Here is a 25,484-nt window from a genome sequence, read left to right as displayed (position 1 = left end):
GCTGGAAAGGGCTTGGCATGTTTGAGGAACAGAAGGGAGGCCAGTGTAGTTTGGTGGGTAGTCAGTGAGGGTGAGAGTGGTAAGATGTTTGGATTCTATTCTAAGAACAATGGAAAGACTTGGAATAATTTTGAAGAGGAGTGGCATATCATTTGTATTTTAAAAAGATCAGTCTGCCTGCCATTAGGACGCTGTTTAGAGAGGAACAAGAGGGAGGGCTTGCAGACCAGTGAGGAAACTGTTTAGTAGTTGAGACCAGAGGTGATGGTGGTTCGGATCAGCAGGGAAGATGAAAAGGAATAAATGGGTTCCAGACATATTTTGGAGCTGACATCAGTTGAACTCACTGATAGATTTGATGTCAAGCACATTTTCATTCATTCATACATATTCCTTCAGTAACTAATTTGAGAGCCTAACTATATGCCAATCAGTGTGCAAGGTTTCATCAACACCATGTGAAGCAGAAATAGACACAAAGTTTCTACATTCAAGGAGCTTTGGTGGGGAACCAGCATAGAAATAAGCATAAAATTTCACCTGTCATAAATCCTATGAAGCAGAATTTATGTGGTGCTATAGGAGCATATAACAGGTCAGAGAAATGATAAGTTGAGAGCTGAAAGATGAGCTAAAAGTTAACTAGGCAAGGAACAGGGGAAGAGCTTCACAGAGAGTGTAGCATATGCAAAGGCACTGTGGTAAGAGCATGACGTTTGAAGAATAAAAAAAAAAAAATGAGTGTGTTGGAGGCCAGAAGTCAAGAAGGATATGGCTAAAGAGATGGCAAGGTCAGAACAAGGAGGGCTTTACAGGCCATTTTCAGGTTTGGGGCCTCTAGCCTGAGATTAATGGGAAACTTTTGAAAAGTTTTAAAGAGGGTGGAGGTGACACGATTAAAATTGCATTTTGAAAAGATTACTCCAACTGTGAGGAAGAAAAAGGGGGCGGGATGGGGAGTAGAGTAGGGCAAAGATTGAATACAAAGGGTCAGGAGGCAATTGCAGGGGTTAGGCTGATGGTTTTTAACCTCAGCTACATCAATTTAAAAAATCCAGATGCCCAGGATATACCCAATACCAATTAAGTCAGAATCTCCTGGTGGGAGGGAGAAGGTCCCAGGCATCAATAAGTTATAAAACTTCCAGATAATTCCGTTGTGCAGCCAAGTTAGGAACCAGTGCTTTAGGCAACTGATGATGGGAGGTGGTGATACCGACAAGGGTTCTTGGCCTTCCCCAATCAGTAGAAATTGACTAGAGGCCAGACAAGAAATTCAGGCAAGGCTTTATTGGGGCTCCTGTGCCTGCCGGCCACAGGAGGGACCAAAAACAAGTAACACATTCCCTTGCTGGTTCCCCAGCGGGGTGCGCGAGCTAGTTCCTTATATGGGGTGAGGGTAGGGGTGTGTCCAGGGGGGATGGAGGCGTGGCTTAGGTGTTTTTCCCACCCCTTTGGTGGTGGCGTGTGCAGGGGGCATGTGCAATACTCTGCTTTTGCTCTCGGCTCTTCAGAAGTGGCAGTTGGATTTTTTTTGGTCTCTTTGTAGCTTGTTGTCCATAATTTGCCCCACCTGTGCCTGCACACAGTTATTTTTAGTCCCTTATAGTTCCTTTGTATTTTGTTGCTTGAGGAGAAGTTCGTCCAGGTGCAAGCACTGCAGCAAAGGGTCCCGGGTTCCAGCCTGTCTCACTTCCCCCCTGAGAGACTCTACACCCTTATTCTTTTTTTAAAAAAATAAATTTATTTATTTTATTTATTTATTTTTGGCTGCCCTGGGTCTTCATTGCTGGGCGTGGGCTTTCTCTAGCTGCAGCGGGCAGGGGCTACTCTTCATGGCGGTGGGCGGGCTTCTCATTGTGGTGGCTTCTCTTGTTGCGGAGCACAGGCTCTAGGCGGGGGATTCAGTAGTTGTGGCTCACGGGATCTAGAGCGCAGGCTCGGTAGTTGTGGCTCACGGGCTTAGTTGTTCCACGGCATGTGGAATCTTCCCTGACCAGGGCTCAAACCCATGTCCCCTGCACTGGCAGGCAGATTCTTAACCACTGCGCCACCAGGGAAGCCCTACACCTTTATTCTTAAGGGGTAAGGGGCCGAAGTTCTCTTCTAATGAAATTTCTTCCTGCTGGACAGGGGCCACAGACCCTAGCCTACCCTAGAGGTGTATGAGTCCCTCGCTGACTGTCCCAAGGAACTGTAGGGACCTGGGCCACTCTCTGCTGGAATGGTTTGAATTCCTTGAGCCATCATGAGACTTACTTCAAACTGTTGGAGCCTAGAAGACACAAATTTAACCAAAAGATTAAACAAACCAGGGCTAAAAAGGAGGAGAACAACAATAGCCATTAAAGGGTTTAGAAAGGAAAGGAACCAGGTTAACTTTGGGAGGGTTTCCTTAGCTGTTGACCACACAGGGGAGGCTATGTCCTCCCTGCCAAGAAGCCATTCTGTTTGGGTGTATATTTTGTTAACCTCAGGGTTAAAATTTAACATGTTGCTCTATTTTTAGAATGGAAGCTCTGGACCTGTTGGTCCCAGGTCTCCTTCTTGAACCAAAAATTCTTAGTCACATGTTTACAACTGCAGGGAAGACAACGGAGTACTAGATAAAATATAGCATAAATCAGTATGACTGAAAAGAAGAGGGTTACGCGAAAAGGAAAACCTCCTGCCAGAAAGTTTTTTATACCCTGTGGAATCCAAGAGAACAAACTAGATAAGCTTTTTCAATTTCCCCACCCATACGAATAGCAAGAACTGGTGATTAATTGTCTGCTGAACCCAGGCGGCTTGTTGTCGAATTTTCTCAATGTTGGTTTCTACCTGGGAAGAGGTGTTGACATATGTGCAAAACAAGAAGTATTGGCAATTGCACATACCCCTACCTTTGTTCTGCCAATAGATGATCGAGGGCCAATCAGTTGTCAAGTACCACCTTGGGCAGGGACTCTAGATCCCTCCCCAGATGGAGAGAATCATGTAGTCCTTTAATAATAATTTTCCACTGCTCAGAAAGAGGTATGAGCAGTTTCTCATGTATGTGACACCATCCATCTGTTCTCTTAGTTCTCCCTTTGTCTCGTGCCCTGGTCTCCTTAGAAGTTGAGTATCTAGGTATAACGTTAGAAGGGGTAAGGGATGGGATTAAAGCCATTTCTGTTCTGGGCATCAGGGCTGTTTCTATGCCTCCCAATCTGCCCTGTTGTTCCCTTGGGTAATTTGAGATTTTTCCTTTTGGTGCCCGCAGCAGTGAATGACTGCTACTAGTTTTGGTTTTGAGCCGCTTCTATGAGATGTAAACTCTCAGCTCCATATTTCATAGGGGAGTTTTTTGCATGTAAAAGTCCTCTTCTTTCCAGATAGCTGCCTAGACATGTAAAACAAGGAAGGCATATTTTGAGTCTGTATATATGTTTATAATTTTTCCTTCCCTTAAGGTTAAGGATCAAGTTAGTTCTCTTACCTCAGCCCTCTGGGCTGAAGTGTTAGGTGGCAAAGGTTTTGCTTCTGTAACGCTGTAAGCACTCACAATAGCATACCCTGTCCTACTGACTCCATCTTTAATGAAACTACTGCCATCAGTAAATCATGCTTTCTCAGGGTTTTCTATGGCCTGGATTGTTAGATCAGGCCTACAGGCATAAACCAGGTCAAGGGTCTTAAGGCAGGAATGTGTTAGTTCTGGGCTTTCTGCGGGCATCAGTGTAGCCGGGTTGAGGGTGTGGCAACTTTTGAGAGTTAGCTCTGGGGAGTCAAGGAGTAAAGCCTGGTACTTAGTAAGATGACCTCCAGTTAGTCAGTGGTGGCCTTTAATCTCCGGAATCCCTTGTACTTGATGAGGGGTCTGGACTTCCAGTGGCTGTCCAAAGGTAAGCTTGCTAGCTTCTTCCACCAATAAAGCAGTGGCAGCTACCACCCAGAGGCAGCCAGGCCAACCTCGGGCCACGGAATCTAGTTGTTTGGAAACATAGCCTATAGGCTGAGGAGCTTCTCCTAGCTTTTGTACAAGGAGCCCCCAGAGCTGTCCCCTGCTTTTCAGCTATGTTCAAGGTAAATGGCTTTTTTAAATCTGGGAGACCCAGAGCAGGATCTCTGGTGAGCGTCTGTTTGATATTATTAAAAGCCTTTTCTTGTTTCCCGCATCCAAAGTAATGGTTCTGTATATGGGCCTTTAGTGGCTTCATATAGAGGCTTAGCCATTAGTCCAAATCCTGGAATCCAAATTTTGCAAAATTTCCTGCCATGCCTAAGAAAGTACGAAGATTTTTTTTGTCTTTGCGGCACTTAGGCCTAATGTAGCTTGTTTTCTATCTGGAGATAACTGTTTACCTCCAGGGTTTATAATATATCCCAGATATTTAACTTGTTGTTGTTTTGAAATTTGTGCCTTTTTCTGGGATATCCTGTAACCCCAGGCCCCGAGGAAATTAAGGACTTCTATGGTATTCTGATCTGAGGCCTCCATGGTGTGGCTGCATATTAATATATCATCCACATACTGTAGAATAGCCTCTTCTTTTAGGTTTATTTCCCTTAGTTCTTTTCCTAGGGCCTGGGTGAACAATTGTGGACTGTCCCAAAATCCCTGAGGCAATACTGTCCAGGTATATTGTTGCATTTGGCCCAAGTGAGGGTTAGTCCACTTGAAGGCAAACAGATTCTGTAATGATGGATGAACTGGGATGCAAAAGAAGGCATCCTTGAGGTCAAGCACAGTAAACCATTTGGCATCTCCAGGTTTCTGGACTATATATTGTAAGGATTGTCTACAAGGGTATGTATAGGGACCACTGTATCATTTACTGCTCTTAGGTCTTGTACCATTCAATATTCCCCATTTGGCTTAACAACTGGCAGAATAGGGGTTTTGCATGGAGGCTGACAGGGCACTAAGAGGCCATGTTTTAAGAATTTATTTGTGAGGGGTTGCAAACCTTTTTTGCTTCCAACTTTATGTGATACTTTCTCTTGTTAGGATGAGTGACTTCTGTCTTAAGGCTAATTTTTTTTTTTTTTTTTTTTTTTTTTTTGCTCTCCCGTTGCGGAGCACAGGCTCCGGACGCGCAGGCTCAGCGGCCATGGCTCACAGGTTTAGCCGCTCCACGGCATGTGGGATCTTCCCGGACCGGGGCACGAACCCGCGTCCCCTGCATCGGCAGGCGGATTCTCAACCACTGCGCCAGGGAAGCCCAAGGCTAATTTTTATAGGTTGGGCATTTATAGCCTTCCCAGGGATTCCTTTGTCCCAAACTGCAGGGTTTAGTGTAGAATATGGCTGGGAATAGACCCCTGTTCTTCCAGCTGATTTGTCTTAGAGTCAAGAAAAGGGGCTGCTTGGGGTCTCCTAATTGTAATATGGCTCCAAGGGAGGCCAGAAGGTCTCTCCCCTGTAGTGGGGTAGGACACTCAGGCACAACTGAAAAGCTGTGTGAGATCAAACGCTGTTCACGTTGGCAAGTGAGAGGCCCAGTAAAGTAATGGGTGTGAGGCTTTCTGTCAACACCAGTCACTGTACAGCTTTTAGAGGAGAGAAGCCCAGTGTGAGAGATCAGGACAGAGTAAGTGGCTCCCGTATCAATTAAAAAATTTATTTTCTTACCTGCCATGTTAAGGACCACCAGGGCTCCTCAAAGGAGATAGACATCTCGTGAAGGGGAGCTGCCAGAATTCCCGGGCCACATCAGTCATCCAGCATGGCCGTATTGGGAGTGGGAGTTCCCCCTTCACCTTTGGGATGGGGGAAAGTCTCACTTCCAATGACCTGTTTGTTTGCAGACTGTGCATGGACCAGGGGGCTTTTTTTGGGCACTTTTGGGCCCATTGGTCAGTTGACTTACATTTGAAGTATTCCCCCTTGCAGGATGGATGATTAAACTTCCTTGGCCCCCTTAGGTTGCCTTGAGGTTACACGGCATGACAGACAGCAACAGCTATCAGTTTAGCATGAGCCCTGGCCTGCCTGTTTTCACCTTGGGCTCTCTCTTCCTCCTCAGCTTGATCTCGATTATTAAGTACCCCAAAGGCCACCTCTAGGAGTTGGGGCATAGGGGTTTGTGGGCCTAATGGTAACTTCTGGAGTTTCTGCCTAATATCAGGAGCGTACTGGCTGATAAAATGTTGTCCCAGCAGGGATTGATCCTTGGGAATGGACAGCTCAATATTAGTAAATTTTCTAAAAGCCTCCATAAGCCGTCCCTGAAAGAGAGATGGATTTTCTGTTTCTTCTTGGGTCACTCTTTTAACCTTTTCATAGTTAATTGGCTTTTTGATACACTTTCTCATCCCTTCTAATACCCATTGGATCATGTGATTTCTGGCTTCTGTTCCCTCCCAGGAATTATCATTCTAATGGGGCTCCTGATTTGGGAATGCATCTCCCATAACAAAAAGTTCGTGTTGGTCCCAGGCAAGCTGGTCAGTGCGCCCCTGGGCTGCTGCCCAAATTCTCTGTTTCTCCTCAGGGGTACAGCAAGTAGATAGGACTATCTGGACATCCTTCCAAGTTAAATCAAAGGCCAGAGTTAGGGCCTGAAACCCTTCAGCAAACTTTGACTAGGGTCTTCAGAAAATCAGCCAGTCTCTGTTTGCATTGGGCTAAGTCAGTTAAAGAGAAGGGCACATGTACTCTGATTGTCCCTTCACCTTTTGCCTCTTCCCTAAGAGGGCATATTTTTCCTGATCCTGTGTGCTAGGAAGTTCCACTGTGAGTTACCTCAGTGGGACTACTATCTCCTTTCTGGGGTAATGGAGGGTATAAAGGGACATAGGAAGGTGGAGTTTGGGATTTGTCAGAGGGATCTGGAGAAGTAGGTGCCTCTGGGGAAGTAGGTGGCTCTGGAGAGGTAGGTGGCTCTGGAGAAGCAGTGGAGACTTGGTTTCCCCCCTGAGAACTGGAGAAGATTAGAAAGGGATCATCTAAACTGTTGGGAGTGTTTTCTGATTCTCAAGGCTTTTGATTTCAGAAGCCACATAGAGCGGGGTTTTGGTAAAGGACCATGAAGGCTTGAACATGGGGAACCTCAGTTCATTTTCCCATCTTGCAACAGTAAAGATCCAATTGCAAGATGATATTGTAATTTAGAGACCCATTTTCAGGCCATTTTTATCCATCCCCACAACTTATATAAAAGCCAGGCAGTGTTACAGTAAAGTGTAAGTTTTCCCCTTTTCAGCCCATCTAGTTTTTAAAATTTCCAATTTTTAAGAATACATTCCAGAGGTGTTTCTTCTGGCTTAGAAGAGGATCCTTCCATGTTGAGTAACCTGCAATCAAGAAAGAGCATTCCTAGATATGAAGTCTGGTGTCCTGGAGACATTTTACCAGGAGGCCTTTGTCAGAAGGGGGTCGGAGTGTCTTCCAAATTCCCTTCTTACCTAATGGGATTTTGAGCGTCCTCTACTTTCCCATCAATTCCTAACCAGACATCTCTGGTCGACCCAGTCCCGCATGCAAGGGGTCAGTGCCAGCACGTTGCCAGGGCTCTCCTTGAGGGGGATCTGTTATCTATAAAGCTTGTGTCCTATAACAACTTTCCCTAGGTTGGGGCGTATTCCTCAAGAATGAGCATCTATAAAGCCTAGGATGTGGGCTGCTTGGAAGTGGCCAGCCCAATAGGTAGTCTGTAACAAGATCTGGGCTGCCAAGGCCTGGAGTGAAGGGGGTCCTAGAGGTGCAAAAAGGAACTCCTGGAGGATTTGGAGTTGGGCGTAATGAAAACTGCCACGAGAGTCAGGACCTGAGGGCCTAGAGGTGGGAGTATTCCCACAGGGGATTTCTGGACATAGAGTAAGGTGAGAGACTAGACAGCAGAAGAACCCAAAACCCTTTCTCCTATCTGTTTGGTGGTTACGATAAAACTGGGGAGAGCCTGATGATTCCATTTGACACAGGCAACAGCGAGTTTGGACAATGTTTCCCATGTAATTTAACATACCAAATGAACCCAATTAGTTTAAGATCTCTCTCTTTGGGTTGCTCCAAGGGCCCTTGGAAGCACCCCAAAGTTAGCTGGAGGTCAAAAGAACTTGATATTTGGGAAGTCTGTCAAAAATTTCAAAAAGTTTTAAAACACCCAATCAGAATCATAGGTCACCATGAAAAAATTATTCCTTGAGCTAAGGTGAAAGAAAAGATTGCAAAAGTAAATACAGATCACTTAAAGCACAGAAACTCACACAATCTGTTGTCAAAAGCAGCATTCCGGGGCTTCCCTGGTGGCGCAGTGGTTGAGAATCTGCCTGCCGATGCAGGGGACATGGGTTCGTGCCCCGGTCCGGGAAGATCCCACATGCCGCGGAGCGGCAAGGCCCGTGAGCCATGGCCGCTGAGCCTGCGCGTCCGGAGCCTGTGCTCCGCAACGGGAGAGGCCACAACAGTGAGAGGCCCGCGTAACGCAAAAAAAAAAAAAAAAAAAAGCAGCATTCCAGGAAAACTTTGCTCTCTTATGAGAGAGAGGAAACCAAATCCAGTCTTGCATCCGCCTACTCTTAATAAAATCCATTTACCTAATTGAATTTAATCCAACCTTAGAAAATCCTGACCACATACAAAATTCTCTTCTCAGTGTTCCTTTTCCACAAACCTTCTGCAAATTTCTGTAGCCATATTTTGTCCCTTATTTTTTTCCCATTCAGAAACAACCAGCTCTAGGACAAAATCACCCTTTTTTTCCTTTCAACAAAATATATTTCCATTCCTCATACCTTCTTTTCTGAAAACACACATCCTACTTTCCTTAAGCCACCATGAACTGTCTTTATTAGCATTCTATAGATTGGTAGAGAACATCTCAAGGTGGCACCAAACATCTTTAGTTTCTCTCTCACAAGAAGACAAAAGTAGGTAAATTTAGACATGCTTAACAATTAATGTTCCAAAATTTGATCTTATCTGAAATGGCCTGGATATTCAATGAATTCTTAACATTTAACTTCATTTTGTTTCAAGTTACCAAAATTTGGAGAGACTATTTTAGATGGACATTACCAAAACATAATTATTCCTATAGAGTTTAACAAAAAGCTCTTATCTCAGTTACATTTACTTAAAAGTTTAATCATATTGGGTTATTTTCTCTGTTGACAAATTTCATAACAGAAACAATATGCATTTATTCACTTTCAATAACCCTAGGTACAATGAAAGTATTGTACTTAATGTTGATGTCTCTAAAGACAGGTCTGTATTAATTAAAACCACAAGCTTAAGCTAGCCCTAATACCAAATATTAATTCAATATTAGCTATTTCCCAGATCACACGAACCTGAAATGTATTCTAGTGAGCTTATTTTATATTTCTGAGAATGTATATAAGCACTCAATTTCTTTTAAGCAAATTAAATACAGCTCATCTACAAGTTAATTTTTACATAAAGACAGACAGAACCAGAGATCTCACAGTTTTTCTGCTTGAATTTAAAATGCCTCTTTTTTTTTTTTTTCCCTCAGTCTGGAGAACTACAGATGGATCAGGTAGTTCCTGAGAGCTCAGTCAGAACAGTTACATTGCAAAGGCAGAAGAGAGATGCAAGCTCCTCTCCTTTTTTTTTCTCTTTAAAATCCCACTAAGTAACCCAAGGCTGGAGTCTCAGGCCATGTGGCCAGTTTGTATTTCGAGGTTTAAGTGCTCCACCAAGCCCACAATGTCGGCAGAAACTTGTAGGAGCAGTTGGACAGACAAAACTACATAAAACAAAGATACCAATGACAAAAACTTAAAGACACAAACAAGAAATTTTCAGGATAAAGGGGACGGGAGTGCAGGTATAAGGATCAAGGGAGAGGTAAAGGGAGGAGGGACAGAAAAGACTGAAAAAGAGAAAAAGGCAGCAGGAAAATAAAGGCAAGAATACCGGGACAATAGGATTTGCAGCCACTACATGATATGAGGTTTAAAACTCTTATCATTCTCATAAATTCCCGTCAGGGAGAGCCTGCTGGACCAGGATCTGCATGGTGTGAGGCGAGCCTCTCCGACTTCTCTGCTTGTCACCTGACAAGGCGAGCAGTTGCCGGCCAGAGGGAAGCATGGCCTCACAAGCTGAGAGGAGTGATGCTGTAGCTGCCCGATGTCCACTCTCTCGGAAGGATAGGCCAGAGAATTAGGAGAGGACAGAGAGAGGAGAAGTAGGGAGATATTAGGAGAGGGAAGAGGACAAGGGGGAGGGGAAAGCATTGTCTGAATGAGGGTCCTGAGACCCCCAGTGTCCAGGAAGGCTGACTTACCAAACGTAGTGATGCCGAAACACGAGGTTCAGGCAGCCGCTTGTCACCCATGGGGAAGCTGAAGTCAGTGGTCCCGGAGGTGCCCAGGTCCTCTCCCCAACAGGGTACTACTGTCCCATGCTGGGTGCCACTAAGTCTGATATCGACCAGGGTTCTTGGCCTTCCCCAATCAATAGAAATTGACTAGAGGCGAGACAAGAAATTCAGGCAAGGCTTTATTGGGGCTCCTGCAGCGGTTGCAGGAGGGAGGAAAAACAAGTAACAGATTCCCTTGATGGTTCCCTGAGTGGGGGTGAACTGGCTCCTTACATGGGGTGAGGGTAGGTGTGTGTTCAGGGGTCAGGCCAGAGGAGTGGCTTAGGTGTTTTGCCCACCCCTTTGGTGGTGTTGTGTGCAGGGTGTATGAGCAGAGCAAAAGCTCCCAACACCTTGTTTTTGCTTCTGGCTCCTTGGAAGTGGCAGCTGGGTTTTTTGGTCTTTTTGTATCTTTTTTTTAAATATATATATATAAATTTACTTGTTTTATTTTTGGCTGCATTGGGTTTTTGTTGTTGTGCGTGGGCTTTCTCTAGTTATGGCGAGCAGGGTTTACTCTTCGTTGTGGTGCGCGGGCTTTTCATTGCGGTGGCTTCTCTTGTTGCGAAGCATGGGCTCTAGGTGCGTGGACTTCAGTAGTCGTGGCACGCAGGCTCAGTAGTTGTGGCGCACGGGCTTGGTTGCTCCATGGCATGTGGGATCTTCCCGGGCCAGGACTTGAACCCGTGTCCTGTGCATTGGCAGGTGGATTCTTAACCACTGCACCACCAGGGAAGTCCCAGTCTTTTTGTCCATAATTTAGCCCAACTGAGCGTGTACACAGTTATTTTTAGTCTCTTATAGTTTCTTTGTATTTTGTTGCTGTAGGAGGTTTGTCCAGGTGTAAGCACTGCAGCACTTGTAGCAAAGGGTACCGGGTCCCCAGCCTGTCTCAGTAGCAGTACGGAGAGTTACATGGATTTGAGAGATACTTACGTGGCAATTATTTTATAAACAACTATCAGGCAGGCAAAGGCTGGTCTGCAAGAGACCTAACAGAGTTGTTACAAAGCTGAGCACTGATAGAGAAAGGAACAGAGACTGAAGAGAGTTTTTGTTTAATTCAAGAAACTGACTCCTCGAAGGAGTATTTGGGGGAAGGGCTTTTCACAGAATAAGACAAAGTAAATATTACATTATCAAGGTGTAAGTTTTTTTATCTTATCCATTGACCAGTCTTTGTGATCCGATTTTAAGGGCAGAGCTTATGTCTAGATTAGCAATGATTTGCATTTCATGTGCAGTTCTTATCTCTTTTGGGAACAGTTGAAGAACAGATTATGTATAGATTATGACAGATCGTGGTTATTGCCTAAGAAATTCTTCCTCAGTAAAATTCTTTCTCAGCACATAGGGGTTCATTTATTTATTTAGGAAATATTTATTAAGCATTGACTATGTGCAAGACACAGTAGAAGAGATGAGGACTTCGTCCTCAGAAAATTTATAGCCTGGAAGGGTTAGATGGCCCCTCAGATGAAAATTGCCCTTGTTTTATGCACCCTGGTGCCAAATAATTCAAAAACCTCATTCTTCCAAAATAAAATATATTCTTTCAGCAGCAGTGTGACCCTTAGACTCTCTGACCTTCAGTTTTCTCATATGCAAAAAGGATAAAAATAGTATCTACCTAATAGAATTGAGATACCTGTATAATTCAGCATTGTGCCTGTACATAACTTTAAGAAACCTCCAAAAATGTTAGCTATTATTATTATTGATCAAGAATAAACATGTGCCATAATATTTGTTTTTTAAAAAAAAACCTAATACACTGGAATTACATCTTATACTGTGATTAATTTCTAAAACCAGGGCATCATCATATATAACCAAGGTTATCCTTCAAAATTTCTTAAATTGCTCAAAGTGATAATATTAAATAATATTAAATCATTAAAGTATTTGGAATACATGGGATTCTTCAGCAAGTTGGTTAAATTTTCTCTGTGGTTCTCAAATTCTTCATTTTATTTTTCAGCAATGAATTTCAAAGAAGTCATCACACAAAAATCCACATGAACAATAATTTCACTTTGTCAAATGATAAAGAAATCTAAAAAATCATTTCACAGTTCTTTCCATAGTATTCCCCACCCACAAATCTGTATAGTATATTTCAGGCTTGATAGCATTCACTGTCTGTGGGCATATATACTAAGTGGAATGGCAGGAGAAATCCCCAAAAAAGGTTGCTGTGTGTTCTTAAAACATTTACTGTTGCATTTACCTGGTTAAATGTATATATAATTCAGCTCCATTATACTGATAATTCCCACAACAAGGATCACTAAGACTATTAAGTAGGATTCGTAACACTTCTAAACTTCATTAATATATTTCCCTGGAATACAATGCAATCCTCAAGAAAGTCAGAGTTACTATTTAATCCAACAGACAGGATCATGCTTAATTAAATTTGATTTTTAAAATCTTCCAGAGATGGCATTTCTAGCCATATTCCCTGGGTAAATGAAATGTTATCCGTTTCGATAACATTAGGGAAATGAAAAAATTAGGGACTTTGGGGCCTCATAATCCTGGGTCAAATGTGGTTCCTCCTCTCACGAGTCCTGTAAACTTGGGCAAGTTAATTAATCTCTTTGAGGCAGTGATTATATCAGTGGGCCTCTGAGGATTACTGTGAATATTAAGGTTAATGTAAATAAAATACCTAAACAAGGTATAAAACTGTACATGATAAAGTTTTATTATATCACTATTATTGAAACATTCTAGTCTTTGGCTCATTAGGTGTAGATGCAGTATTGCAGTGTTCAACCCAAGCTCCTTGAACCCTTACCTTTAGATAAGCAGAACTGTTGGTGATTGTAGACAAGGGGTTATAAGACATAAGGGAACTCCATTGGGTATGAATTTAGAGACGTAACAACTGCAGTTTGATACAAAGATAATACGAAGTGGCCTGTTTATAATGTAAGGCTTAAAGGGTAGGGGGGGGTTGTCTAGAATTAGAATGTTAAGAATGCAAATTTATATGATTTATTTCATTTTATTTACATTTTGGAATAATCCAATAATATACTTCTTAATCAGAGATTGAACCACAGAAATAACCTTCTAAGTACTTTTTTCCCCACATCTTTTAAATATATTCCTTTGTCTTAAATCCTGTAAATTATTTTGTTATTGCACACAATTGTTGTTGAAAGGACAGTGTGTTAAAATTAAGTAGTCTTAAAATAAATCATTAATTTGTTTTACATTCCAGATTGGGAACAGAAATTAGCCACCGTTTCATCGAATCCTAGACCACTTAATTCACTGCCAGAGCGTTACTGTTGTGAAGAGAGGTGGCTTTGAAAGAAAGGCTTTTAAACTAAAGTAACCATGGCATTTGAACAAAATAACATTTGGCATTCTTAAGTGGCTCTTTTAGACTGAAATAATGGTAACAGAACTACTTTTAAGTGTATATCCAGATGGTTACAATCCTAAAATATTTACATGTTGCAAATTCCTTTCAGATTAAGTTGGTCAGCCTAGGGCAGGGAATCAAGATCAGCCTTAAGAAGACTTGTCACCTGTTCTTAATGCCCCACTACCAGTCTTGTTGCTGGTGTTGGCAAACCATCTCACATTTAGTCCAGTGGTTTTATGTGGAACCGAACCAGGTAAGAATATAATTGCCTCCACCCAATAACTGCATCACTGTTGGAAAAAAAAAGCAGCAGCAGCATCTGAGGATGTAGCTAAGGAGGAAGATTACTGGCATCACAGACCTGGAAGGTGCTTTGGATGCAGAACGCCAGATATGACACAGGGCTGTAGTGAGATGTGGGGCTGGTAAAAAGAAAGATTAATTGAAAGTCTAGATACAGGAGTTAACATCCCTATCCTGACAAGAAGAAAGCCTGACAACTAGGCATCAACTCCCTGGGCAAAATGCTAGAGGTTCTTCTCTAAGAAATGAAATGATCCCAAAGGAAAGAATCCTACATTCTGTTCCCTAGGGACCCCCCAGCACAGTAGTTGGTTCTTTACTCAACACCCCAAAGTGAAGTCTACCAGTTAATAAACTCCCCCCAAGAACACAGAGTTACATATATATACACATGTATATATACATATATCTCCACTGTCTTAGTCTTAGCTGTGAATAGCCAACCAAGGATCACCAGAGAGTTGAAAAAATACAACATGAAAGACAAAGACCAAAATAAATAAAACAAACAGAAGAAATTATCCCAGAGGAAAGGGAATTCAGGAAACAGAAAAGAACCTCAAACAAGCTAAAAAAAATTGCTTTATCATTTGACAAGAGATGGGTGAAAACAATTAAATCCATAAACATGAAAAAGCAATCTTTCCAAAGCTCTTGGAAATTAAGAATGATTGCTAAAAATTAAAAATTTGACAGGATTTAGAAAAAATTCTGAAATATTCTATAGAGAATCGAAAAGCAAATAAAATGACTTAAAAAAAAAAAAGACATAGAGTAACAAATCGGGTCCATCATCTAACTAGTAGGCATTCTAGAGACAGAACAACAACAACAAAAAATTAAGAGTAGAGGGAATTATCAAAGAAACATTTTCACAGAGCTTAAGACCAGAAGCCTCCCAAATGAAAGCTTTGCTTATCTTTCTATTAGTTGTCATGTTCTTATTTGAGGCAGCTCTTTGTGTTTTAGGGATATGTGTTGAAATATTTTTTTTCCCAAGTTTTACTTTTGTTTTTTCAGTTTTTTGCTTTTTTTAAAAAATTTTGTTCATAGTATTTTTAAAACTTTTAATGTGGTCAGATCTGTACATTTTTCTTTAGGGTTTCCAAGTTTCTTGTTTTTCTTTAGAAGGCTCTAAGATTATATATTTTCCTATATTACTTTTATTACTTAAAACTTTTATAATTTAGATTTTTATTCTATTATAAATTTCTATTTTATGTTGCGATTGTTTTACTATTACTCTTTTTAATGTATTCTTTTCCCAATGGAATGAAATGCCTATATTAAGTTCCCATATATGTTGCATCTATTTCTGGAATGCCTAGTCCACTTTCCTTATGTATCTGTTCTTTCCCATGACAATATCACATACTCTGATTATACTAGCTTTATACTGTTTTAATATCAGGTGAGCAAAAACCTCCTCTCTCAACACATTCCTTTCTCAAAAATATCTTAGGAATTCTTGCACATTCGTTTTTTCACCTAAGCTTCAGTATAATTTTGTCCAGTTACAAAGAACACCATGGAAATTCTGACTGGAATGGCATTAAATTCATATTAACATAAAATTAACATATAAAACATATAACATATAAAACATGTATATATATACATATATAACATATAAAACATATAGGTCCTCTCCCCACTGAAATATCTTATTCTGTCATTCATTTCCCTTCTACGAAGTTTCACGATTCAGAGTTTTGTTTTCAGTGGTTGTTCCGTGCTCTCATTACCCCTCCTGAAGCATATGTATACGTTTTGGCCTATAGTCCTCCTCTTTCATACAAAACATTGTTTGGTTGTTTGGCATCACCTTCCTCCCAGTTTTTCTTGCCAACCTCATTAGCCTCAGCAGCCTCACCAGCCCCTCACTTATTTTGTTCAGTTGCTCAAACTTTCCAAATTATTTCCAGCCTCTGGGCCTTTGCATATGGACTACTTTGTACTCCGGCCACTTATCCTTTTGGTCTGTTTAAATGCTATTTCTACTGAAGGCCTTCTCTGACCTTTTCCAAATTTAGGTTAGGTTCTCCTTCACAGCACTCTGGTTCTTTTCCATCCTGGCATATGTGTGTTTAGCATGCTGTCCTAACTACAATAAACTTTAGCAAGATTGTGTACTTGTCACCCAGATACCAAATACCTGGCATATATACTTGCTCAACAAAGATTATTTTAATACAGTTGTCTATGATTTTAAAGACTGAACCGTATCTGAAGAACAGATCCTCTCAACCAGTTTAATCAGCAAACAGCTCACTTTTAAAGAGAAACAGGAGAATCACTCAAAATGGTCAAAAACATGTAAATGTGTATCAACATCAATAGGAAGGTTACACTCTTTTGATACAAAAATAAGACTACTCCTGACTTGAAGAGAGGGTTCTTTACATTTGCTTCTGGACCATTACTAAAAATGTGTGTCAATAATGCAATGCTTATAGCCAAGATAATGGACTTTAAAAACTAATTATTAATAAAAACATACCTAGTAAAGATAAAAGACATTTAGATCCTTTCAAAGATTCTAGTCATATTACTATTACTTCTCTTATCAGAACAAAAATACAATACACAAAACATACTAGAAATAGTTGGTTCTTTTTAATCAGCTATTGATGGTATAATAAAATAAATTTAAGTGGCACCTAATTTAAACATTTAAAATAGTTCATTGAAGGATAATCTACAACACAATATGTTAAGCCAAAGAGTCAAAATAACACCTCTTTTTTTTTTCAAGAAGAAATAAAGGCATGATCAACATTATGACCAACAATTTGGGTTCATTTGGACACTTATAGATGACTTTGTAGGCATATTGGCAGGCACGATGCTGAAATACAATCCACTTGACTTATAAATAACGGTAAGATAAAAAAAGAAAGCTATACATTTCAGAATTGTCTGAAATTAAAGAAAAATATCCACCAAATATCACAACAGATCTTTTAATGACTATTTTTTTTTTAACATTACAATTGCTGTTTCAGGGAACACTTTTTCTCTTTGAACATTTAACTAAATGTTCAATGTGTTAAATAATTTACAGAGAGAAATAAGTTTTGTGTTCTGTACAAATTAAAGGACCCATGAATATAACCCCCTCCCACCACCAAAGCTCAAATTTGCAATGGTCTCAGCAGAAAATAAACGGTTCACAATTTAAACAGAATTTATAGCATTACAAACGTTTACAGGACTCCTCTCTTATTTTTTTTGAACAACAAAGATTACAATGACAGAACTGAATGATCAGAATGTAAAAATATTTGTGCAAAACTGCATTAATTGTTCTTACCATTCAATAGAGGTAATACCTATGAACACACAATAACAGTAATGAAGAAAAACTACATTGAAAGTAATTCTGTTAGATTTCAAACAACATTGATCATAGTATTACTAAACATTAAAAGAAAATGTGGCACCATGAACAATAGGAGCAACAGACGATTCGGCAATTATGCCAGCTAAGGAAGCTGACACTGGAAAATGCCAAAGTGTATCTCCACACCAGCCATCCATCTTAAAAGACTGGAAACAACTGTAGGGCTTAAAACTCACTTCAATGTCTTTATTCTTGAAATTTGTAGATCATAAATGAAATATTTAAGAAAGTCCTTTCCCCCCCTTCTCAAGGAGTGTTTCTTGCATCACTGGAAATCCTTAAAAGAGTTGAATCATAGACTCTCTGGATTTACCTACACCAATCCATTTAACTGGGAGAGGAAAAAAAATGGTATAAGAATAGTATTAATTCATTTATAATGTTCAATCTTTGAGATGAACAGATCCCACACTTTTCTCAATGTCACCATTTAACTTTTCCCCACTGTGTCTTTTGCTATCTTTTTTTCTCTATTAGCAGATTATGCCAATTTCTAAACAGAATGTGCAGTCAACATTCAGCACAGGGTAGTTTGCCTTACCATTTCCTGTTTTCATTGCACAATATTTACAACTATTCAATTCCTAATGATTAGTATAGTAAAATACTGGCCCAAACCAGCAGAGACCTAAGGAACCTAAAGGTTCTTTAATCAGAGACCTAACTTGATTAAAGAACCTTTAATCAAGTTCCTAATTAACTAGAAAAGATAAGCATCTTTGATAAATGGATGATACTAAGAGGACACTGAAGTACCACTCTAACTTTCGTATCTCGCAAAAAGTAGAAATATCTGGAAAAGAATACTGTTTTAACTTGCACAGCCTGAGAACGTGGCTACTGTACCAGTCTAGGGGAATCTCTAATTGTCTGCACCACATGGGTAAACCTTTATGGCATTTTACAGATGTCATTGTTAAAATCATTGTTGTTTATATTTCAAAAGATGTTGACTAAGTGCAGTGAGCAAACATGCTTACAAGATTTGATCTCAAGCTGGGAAACAGCTAGCAATATGGAAAAACAAGATTTATGTTTGGAGATGAACCACAAATATAACGAACAATACAAAATCAGATTAAGTGCATAACAGATTTTATACAGAGGATACTTCCCACTCACTTCACTTTTTGTCTCTGAAATCTCTAACAGTGCAAAAAAAAAAAGGAAAAAGGAAAAAAGCAATGTTTTAAAAGAAAGGTTCCACATAACTAGTCATAGCCATAACTTGGTTATGCCTAACTCCTTGGCCAGCTTACATTTGTTTTTTAATAAAGAGTTTTATTCTTTATTCTTATACTTTTAAAAATTGGATTTCCTATTTTCTGTACCTATTATTTCCTAATATCTGGTCAAAAAACTCCCCCAACTCTCAAGGGTGGCTTAACCCGAAATGAAAAAAACCACAAACCATTTTTGGTGGTGGTAAAGACACAAAGGATTTGTTATTAAGAGGGAGAAAGGAATAAGAATCAATGTCAGAGGGTAAAAAACAGACTAACAGAGAATTAATAGCAGGGTCAAAAAGGGCGAGAGGTAATCTATTATCTTCAGGCATATGAAGGATTAGAGAAAGTTGATTATATTTACTCTAGGGAATAAAATTATTTTATATTTTCCTGGGTATTTGTGCAAATCGTGAGCACTCTGTAAAGTACTAATCTGTTTTCTATCCTATTTCAAAAGTAGACAGTTAAGTCAAAAGTAGAAAAAGATAGTTCTTCATAAAATATTTATATTTACCTGGAATTTGAAGCTCATCTTCAATAAATCGAACATAATTTTGTGCATTAATAGGTAGTTCTTTAAAAGTCCTTGCATTTGATATGTCTGTGTTCCACCCTAGGAGAGTCTTATATTGAACTTCAACTTTATTTAAGACTTCTTGGTTTGCTGAAAGTTAAAGGAATAAGTATATTTGTCCATGGTGTACACTGCCTATTGTCAAACAACTTTTTGATATATCATAGGTTCACAATCTCTTATACTTAGAGCCAGATATGTTTTGGAATTTAGAATTTTTCAGAATTTAGAAAGGTAAAACAGTGCACCATCTAGTATTTTATAATCAAACATATTTCTGCAGCAACAGGATTATTCACTCTAAGTGGGTAGATTATTAGTTCTAATAACATCAGTTCAAGTCAGGTTTTGCCATCAAATAGTTTTGGTGCCCAATTCACAACTTTCAATTTTTAGAGTTCCACACTATGGATTAGGGATTGTGGATCTGTATAATGGCAGCAATCTCACAGAAAGAAGGTTTGCATATTTGCTCTCACCTGGGAAATCTACTGTTTTTGTGAATGTATACAAAGGCTTTGCTGGAAATTTTCTTCATTATCTCACCTAACCAGTTTCTCTGTATTCCCTAATAGAAACCGAAAGGGTGCTAAAACAAGAACAGTTTCTTTGACTAGAGACAGTATGGTGGATGCTGTGGTACACTGTCCAGATTTCCCTCCTCAGGATTCAGACACTCATTCCCCAGCTATGGGAGCACTGCCTGCTGAGAACTCACAGTTTAGAATCTCCCCAGCTGTCTCCCTGAAGCAGCCCATATCCTGTGACTTGTCAATGTGGGGATACAAAGGACATGACTACTTATCTTAATTAAGGACCACTCTGAAAAACTATTCTAGCCCCAGAGCTCCCCTATGGGATCAGCTAAGGGCTTTTCACGGAACTTCTTTGCAGTTCAACTTCTCCCTCTGCCTAATCCCGCTTCTCCTCTCACTCCCTTACAGACGTTGTTGCTCAGAGCACTTGCAAACAAACTACCTACATGTACATCTCTATATCAGAGAGTCTGTTTCCCAGGGAACCAAAAGTAAGACAGTTGGTGCCCGGAGTGGTATAAGGAAGAAGGCTCTAAAATGGGATCTTGAAGCTGGATCATTGGTTAGCTGGCTGGCAATGAGGAGGATCACTAGTGGTAGACAGAGTATGGATAATTTCTGGCATGTTATAGTAGTGCAACTGTTAAAACTTGCATGGGAGGTGAACTGGGATGCCATGGTAGGAAGTAAAGCACTCACAATACCTGAAGCATTGAGAAATGAGCACAATGGAACAACGGAATTGAACGGCTCTAGATGAATGCCATTCATGAACTGGAGAAAGACAATGAAAGATTAATGAAAACACCTAGAGAGAATCTCATCTCCTACAGCAGAGAGCAGGAAAAGCTGAGGATCAGGCTTAGGACTCAATCATACAGACAGCAGAGCTCCAGAGAAAGCTGAATTCTCAAATCCAGCAAATCTGCTATGACAAGGCCAGATCCTGTTTGAGAAAAAAGTGGGACCCTGAGACTTTGGATGAGACATCCGGGTTGAATCCCTAGATTCGCCGATGGCCTGCAGAATGGCCTACTACTTTCTGTTAAAGACTAAGCCTTCCCTTTGCTTGAGAATGATGCAGAAGCCTCTGCCTTGCAAGGCGGCTTGTGGCCCTGTCAGGGCCTACCACTATCTCCCCTCCTGACCAGCAAACAATATCTAGGGTCAAGGTACAACATAAGTTGGCCAAGGATGCACGGGGCCTGCTAAAGGAGGAGAGGGACTACATTCTGAAGGATCTGTAGGACTGAGCCAACATTTACCAGTAGGAGCCAAAGAAGTATGTACGGAACTGAATCCTAAAGGTACTGGATCAAGGGGTCCTGCGAGTGGTGGAATAAAAAGTTTATTAAGAGAGTATATTGAGGGGCTTTCCTGGTGGCGCAGTGGTTGCGCGTCCGCCTGCCGATGCAGGGGAACCGGGTTCGCGCCCCGGTCTGGGAGGATCCCACATGCCGCGGAGGTGAGCCATGGCCGCTGAGCCTGCGCGTCCGGAGCCTGTGCTCCGCAACGGGAGAGGCCACAACAGAGGGAGGCCCGCATACCACAAAAAAAAAAAAAAAAAAAAAAAAAAGAGAGTATATTGATATGGGAGTTCTCTCCTATGATCCATGATACAAACGTGATGAAAACATACTGCTAGGAATGATCTTGGACGCTTAGAGAAAGTGATGAACCACACTAAGTCAGAACTGTTTGTGATAGATGATAGACGAAGGAATCAAGAGACACAGTGGGGCTTCTCCTTCTGGCCATGATGGAGTACATGGTTCTAGACTAACTTTTCCAGCATAAATAACTGTAAAACTGGACAAAATATACGACAACTCTTTCCAGGCAGTGGTCAATAAGCAGCACAAACTGTGGTTTCTGAGAGAAAGAAAACTCGTAAGCAATTCCCGAAACTACTCAACTCTCTGCCTAGGGACAATTTCCTGATCAATGAAAGTCAGGACCCTGGAGTCAGTAGAGAATGGTGGTCCCACTGACCTGAGAAGGCAGGTATCAGATTTCAGGGAAGCTGAAGTAGCTAGAATCATCAAGGTTAAGCGTCAGACAGGAGGGAGCTATACAGACAGAGAGGGTACCTCCCCCAGAAGTCTGTGTGAAAGTCCTGTGGCTAGAGTTCAACCATACATGCAAAGAATGGGACCATGGGAGGCTTACCAGATAGCAGTTGTCACATAGTTGAGTGGGACAAAGATTCTAGAGGTCAAGCAGTGCTGGTAAAAGGGAAGGAACAGGGTACACTGGAGCTCCAGCACTGCCAGACTGGAGAGATCTCTTTATACCTTGTTAACTCTCCTGGCATCCAGCTGAGACAACAGAAAGGCTGTTCATTCAAAGTAAAAACCATACTTTAGATTGAAATCTATCACAGACTCCCCCCTCAACACCCCAACAAAGCCTAAAACCAAGCTCTGCCAAGATCCACAGAGGAGACAATTTGGAGACTGTATCACACTAGGTTAGAGAGATTTGGGAAACACCTTGGGCCCTCCACATAACTATACTAACAAAGCATAAAACCAAGCTATACAAGGTTCAGGATGATCAGCCAGTAATTCAGCTGTCCCCTAAAACAAGAACCAATACTCTTCAGAGTAAGACAACAGAATCCAAGTCTCTACAACATATTATCCACAATGTCCAATATTCAACCAAAAGTCATTAGACACAGAAACAGTGATCCACAATCAAGGAAAAGAATAGTCAAGAGAAACCAAACTGGAGATGGTCCAGATGTTAGCTAACAAATAATGACTTTAAACATGTTTCTAAGAACTTGCAGCCCTCCCCAATTCCCAAGGACTGGTCACAAAACCTACCAGCCTACCAAGTTCCATTAAGCTAGTCAATATTCCTTCATTTGACGTATTTCTAGTCTTACAGGATGACTAAACAATTTAACAGTTTCTATTTCTGGAAGCTGGAAACATTTTTGGAACTTCCTGAGTAACTGAAGAAATCATACAACTAAAGATACGCCTGAAAAAACACATTGCCTCAAGTAAGAAATCTCCCTACATCCATCCACTTTAGACACAGAATAGAAGTTAGAAAAAAAATCATTCCTGTGGCTTGAAGGACATAGTGGGTTAATGTATTAAGAGCCTGCTTACCCTGACAAGCAGGGCTCTTTTCTCCTGTCTCACATTTCCCAAGGAAGGGAGGAATGCCTACAGAGAGGTTACTTTCAAAATAGGGACAATAAGATTCAGGAGCATCATAACTGGGCTCAGTGGTACCATGTTTCTTCTTTCCTATTTTAAGTTTGAGCACATGCTTGCTGCGACCCAGCACCCAAATGCATAGCAGCTATGAAACAAATGCTAGTAAGTGAATGTACTTGCACTATTCACAAAGGGCATATCAAGTCTGTGGCTATATATCAGCAATTATACAGAAGAGCTTTATGAATTGCTCTAATACATACACCTAATAATACTCTTTATATATAGCCTAAAAAAAAGAGTACCTGGGAAATGAGGTATAATTTCACCATCTAACTTGTATGCAACTCCAACTTTGATTTCCGTAAACATGTCCAAAATATCCAATTTGGTAAGTGCCAACCTAATTTTGGAAGAAAAGGTGACGTTAAAATAGCAAATTCTTAAAGGCCCTAACAACTAACTTGATAAGGGAGTAAAGGAAAATTCATACAAAGCTAACAGTTCCAAAGCAATTCTGAAAACTGGTTAGGATTATATTTTAAAGCACGCCACACATAAAACACTACAGGGCAATATACTGATGTAATTTTTCCTCATAATAAAAACAATGATTTAACTGATCTACTAGTGGGTTACTTTTCTAATAATTATAGTAGATTTTCACTCTTTGATAGATCCACATCCTCTTGCTTAGTTTCTCAGGATCAACCAACACATATCCATAGAGGGCTGCCTGGAGTAAAGGATGCATCCTATGGCTGTGGGACACAGCAAAACTGACTATTCCACATGGATGACAAGATACATGTACATTTACACATATGCTATCAATCCTCATTTCTTCACTCTCCTTACCATCAATCCCACCCTTCTGGTCATAAATTGTCAAAGGAGAGTGAGGAAACCACATCAAGGACCTCTTCATGATACATCAAAATCTCCCGATAAACTGACTGAAAAACAGAGTTTTACAGGAAAATCTATAGAAATTAGATAAAACACTAGGTTTGAGATTCTTGCCCACAGATTACTTTTTTATCCTTTATTCTGTTATTTTCTAGAAATTAAGCATAATTAATACAAACATGAATACATTTTTACATTTACTTATGTGTATGTGTTAATAACAACTTTTACGGAGCATTTTTAGTGTGCCATGCAGCATGCTATATGCGCTCAACTAGTTTTCAAAATACCCTTTTGAAGTAGACAGTACTATTATCTAGATTTTAAAGATGATGAAAAAGGCACAGAAAGATCAACTTGCCCAAAGTCACACAGCATAACACATGGATCTGAGATTTGAATCCAGAAGTCAGACGTCTCTCAAGCTCATCCACTAAACCACTGTTATACTGCCTCCCCTCTGTATATATACTCTATGTTGCTGCATCTATCTATCTACCTACCTTTCTACCTGCCTGTCTTACTTCCCTCTATACTTATACGCATGTAAGAGTATCACGATTCTTTTCTCCCAACCTTGGATGTCTAGGAAAAAAACCTGGGGTCCCTCTCCTTATGTACCCTTCCCCTATATCTTGGTCCACTTCTACCCTGAACTGCAATTTCATTTGGAGTCTAAAGAGTGAAATTTTTCTATTAGTGCACTACCTCTAGTTTGCACTCCACAAAATTTAACCTGTGGTCATGAATTGTCATTTATGAAATAAATGTTTCTAAGAATACTCACGCAGTAAATCCATTAATCATATGAGCATATTTGAGCAAAACAAGGTCCAACCAGCCACACCGTCTTTTCCTTCCAGTAGTTACACCAAACTCTCTACCCCTTGTTTGTAATAATTCTCCAATTTCCTAAGGAACAGAAAATAAAACCTTAGGACTAGAATACCAATGCTCTAAATCTAGTAGAATTATACTTAAGATCATATAACAAGTCAAAGTTTCTTAGAGATAAACATCTTTCAGAAAATAAGTAAGTTGAAGATAGAATTCCATAGAGATGATAGATTTTATGTGAGGGAGGCATTATTTGAGATAGATCCACTTTTGGCTTCACTTTTTACCACTATTTTAAAGCCAAGAACATTTTTTATGTTATGTTACATTAAATGCTGCATATTAAAAACTAAGTTGTTAGTATTTATTAAAATAGATAAGTTAGGTCAATTTGTTCTAAGAACTTTAGATTGATGATTTTCCTGAAAACCATAAGGCAAACTCTCATCTAGTAGCTGCTATCACAATGTCCTTTTGAAGAGAATTGAGGTTGAAAACAATGCTCAAAGTTCTAAGCTACAGCCACTCCCTACAACCTAATTTTCCTATCTATGATCTATCTGTTCCTTAATTTACACCTTTCTGATTAAAGCCATCATTTTATTACCTCACATATTCTGACATAATTTCAATTAATATGTTGCTGTGTCAGGTTTGAATTCCAGCCTTGTCTATCTGTGTGGCCCTGGGCAAGTTACTTCAGCTCTCCATGCCTCAGTTTCCCCATGTGTAGAATGGGGATGGTAATAGCACCCAGCTCCCAGAGTTGTTGTGAGGATCCAAAGAGCTTCTAAGTTTACAGCAATTAAACAGTGCCTGGCCCGAAGTCACCAC

The 25,484-nt window shown here is 40.3% G+C and overlaps 2 protein-coding genes across 2 annotated transcripts in view; one reads left to right on the top strand and one right to left on the bottom strand.

Moving 5' to 3' along the window:
* SPMIP3 (sperm microtubule inner protein 3) overlaps nt 1-14,221 on the top strand; it is a 36,974-nt gene extending 22,753 nt beyond the window's left edge. Inside the window, 2 exon segments of the mRNA XM_024133700.1 lie at nt 13,534-13,615; nt 13,617-14,221. Coding sequence (XP_023989468.1) covers nt 13,534-13,615; nt 13,617-13,650 — 116 coding nt within the window. The 3' untranslated portion in view covers nt 13,651-14,221.
* Nucleotides 14,222-16,580: 2,359 nt separating this feature from the next.
* The window catches only part of ADSS2 (adenylosuccinate synthase 2), a 40,141-nt gene continuing 31,237 nt past the window's right edge, over nt 16,581-25,484 (bottom strand). Inside the window, exons 10-13 of the mRNA XM_007118624.3 lie at nt 24,601-24,725; nt 23,210-23,307; nt 19,133-19,282; nt 16,581-17,720 (exon numbers count right to left, since the gene is read on the bottom strand). Coding sequence (XP_007118686.1) covers nt 17,668-17,720; nt 19,133-19,282; nt 23,210-23,307; nt 24,601-24,725 — 426 coding nt within the window. The 3' untranslated portion in view covers nt 16,581-17,667. The remainder of the gene's footprint in view (nt 17,721-19,132; nt 19,283-23,209; nt 23,308-24,600; nt 24,726-25,484) is intronic.

The sequence above is a fragment of the Physeter macrocephalus genome, chromosome 4 (assembly GCF_002837175.3).
Source record: "Physeter macrocephalus isolate SW-GA chromosome 4, ASM283717v5, whole genome shotgun sequence".
NCBI lineage: Eukaryota > Metazoa > Chordata > Mammalia > Artiodactyla > Physeteridae > Physeter > Physeter macrocephalus.
The sequence above is the reverse complement of the archived record's forward strand: the minus strand, read 5'-3'. Positions and strand labels throughout refer to the sequence as shown.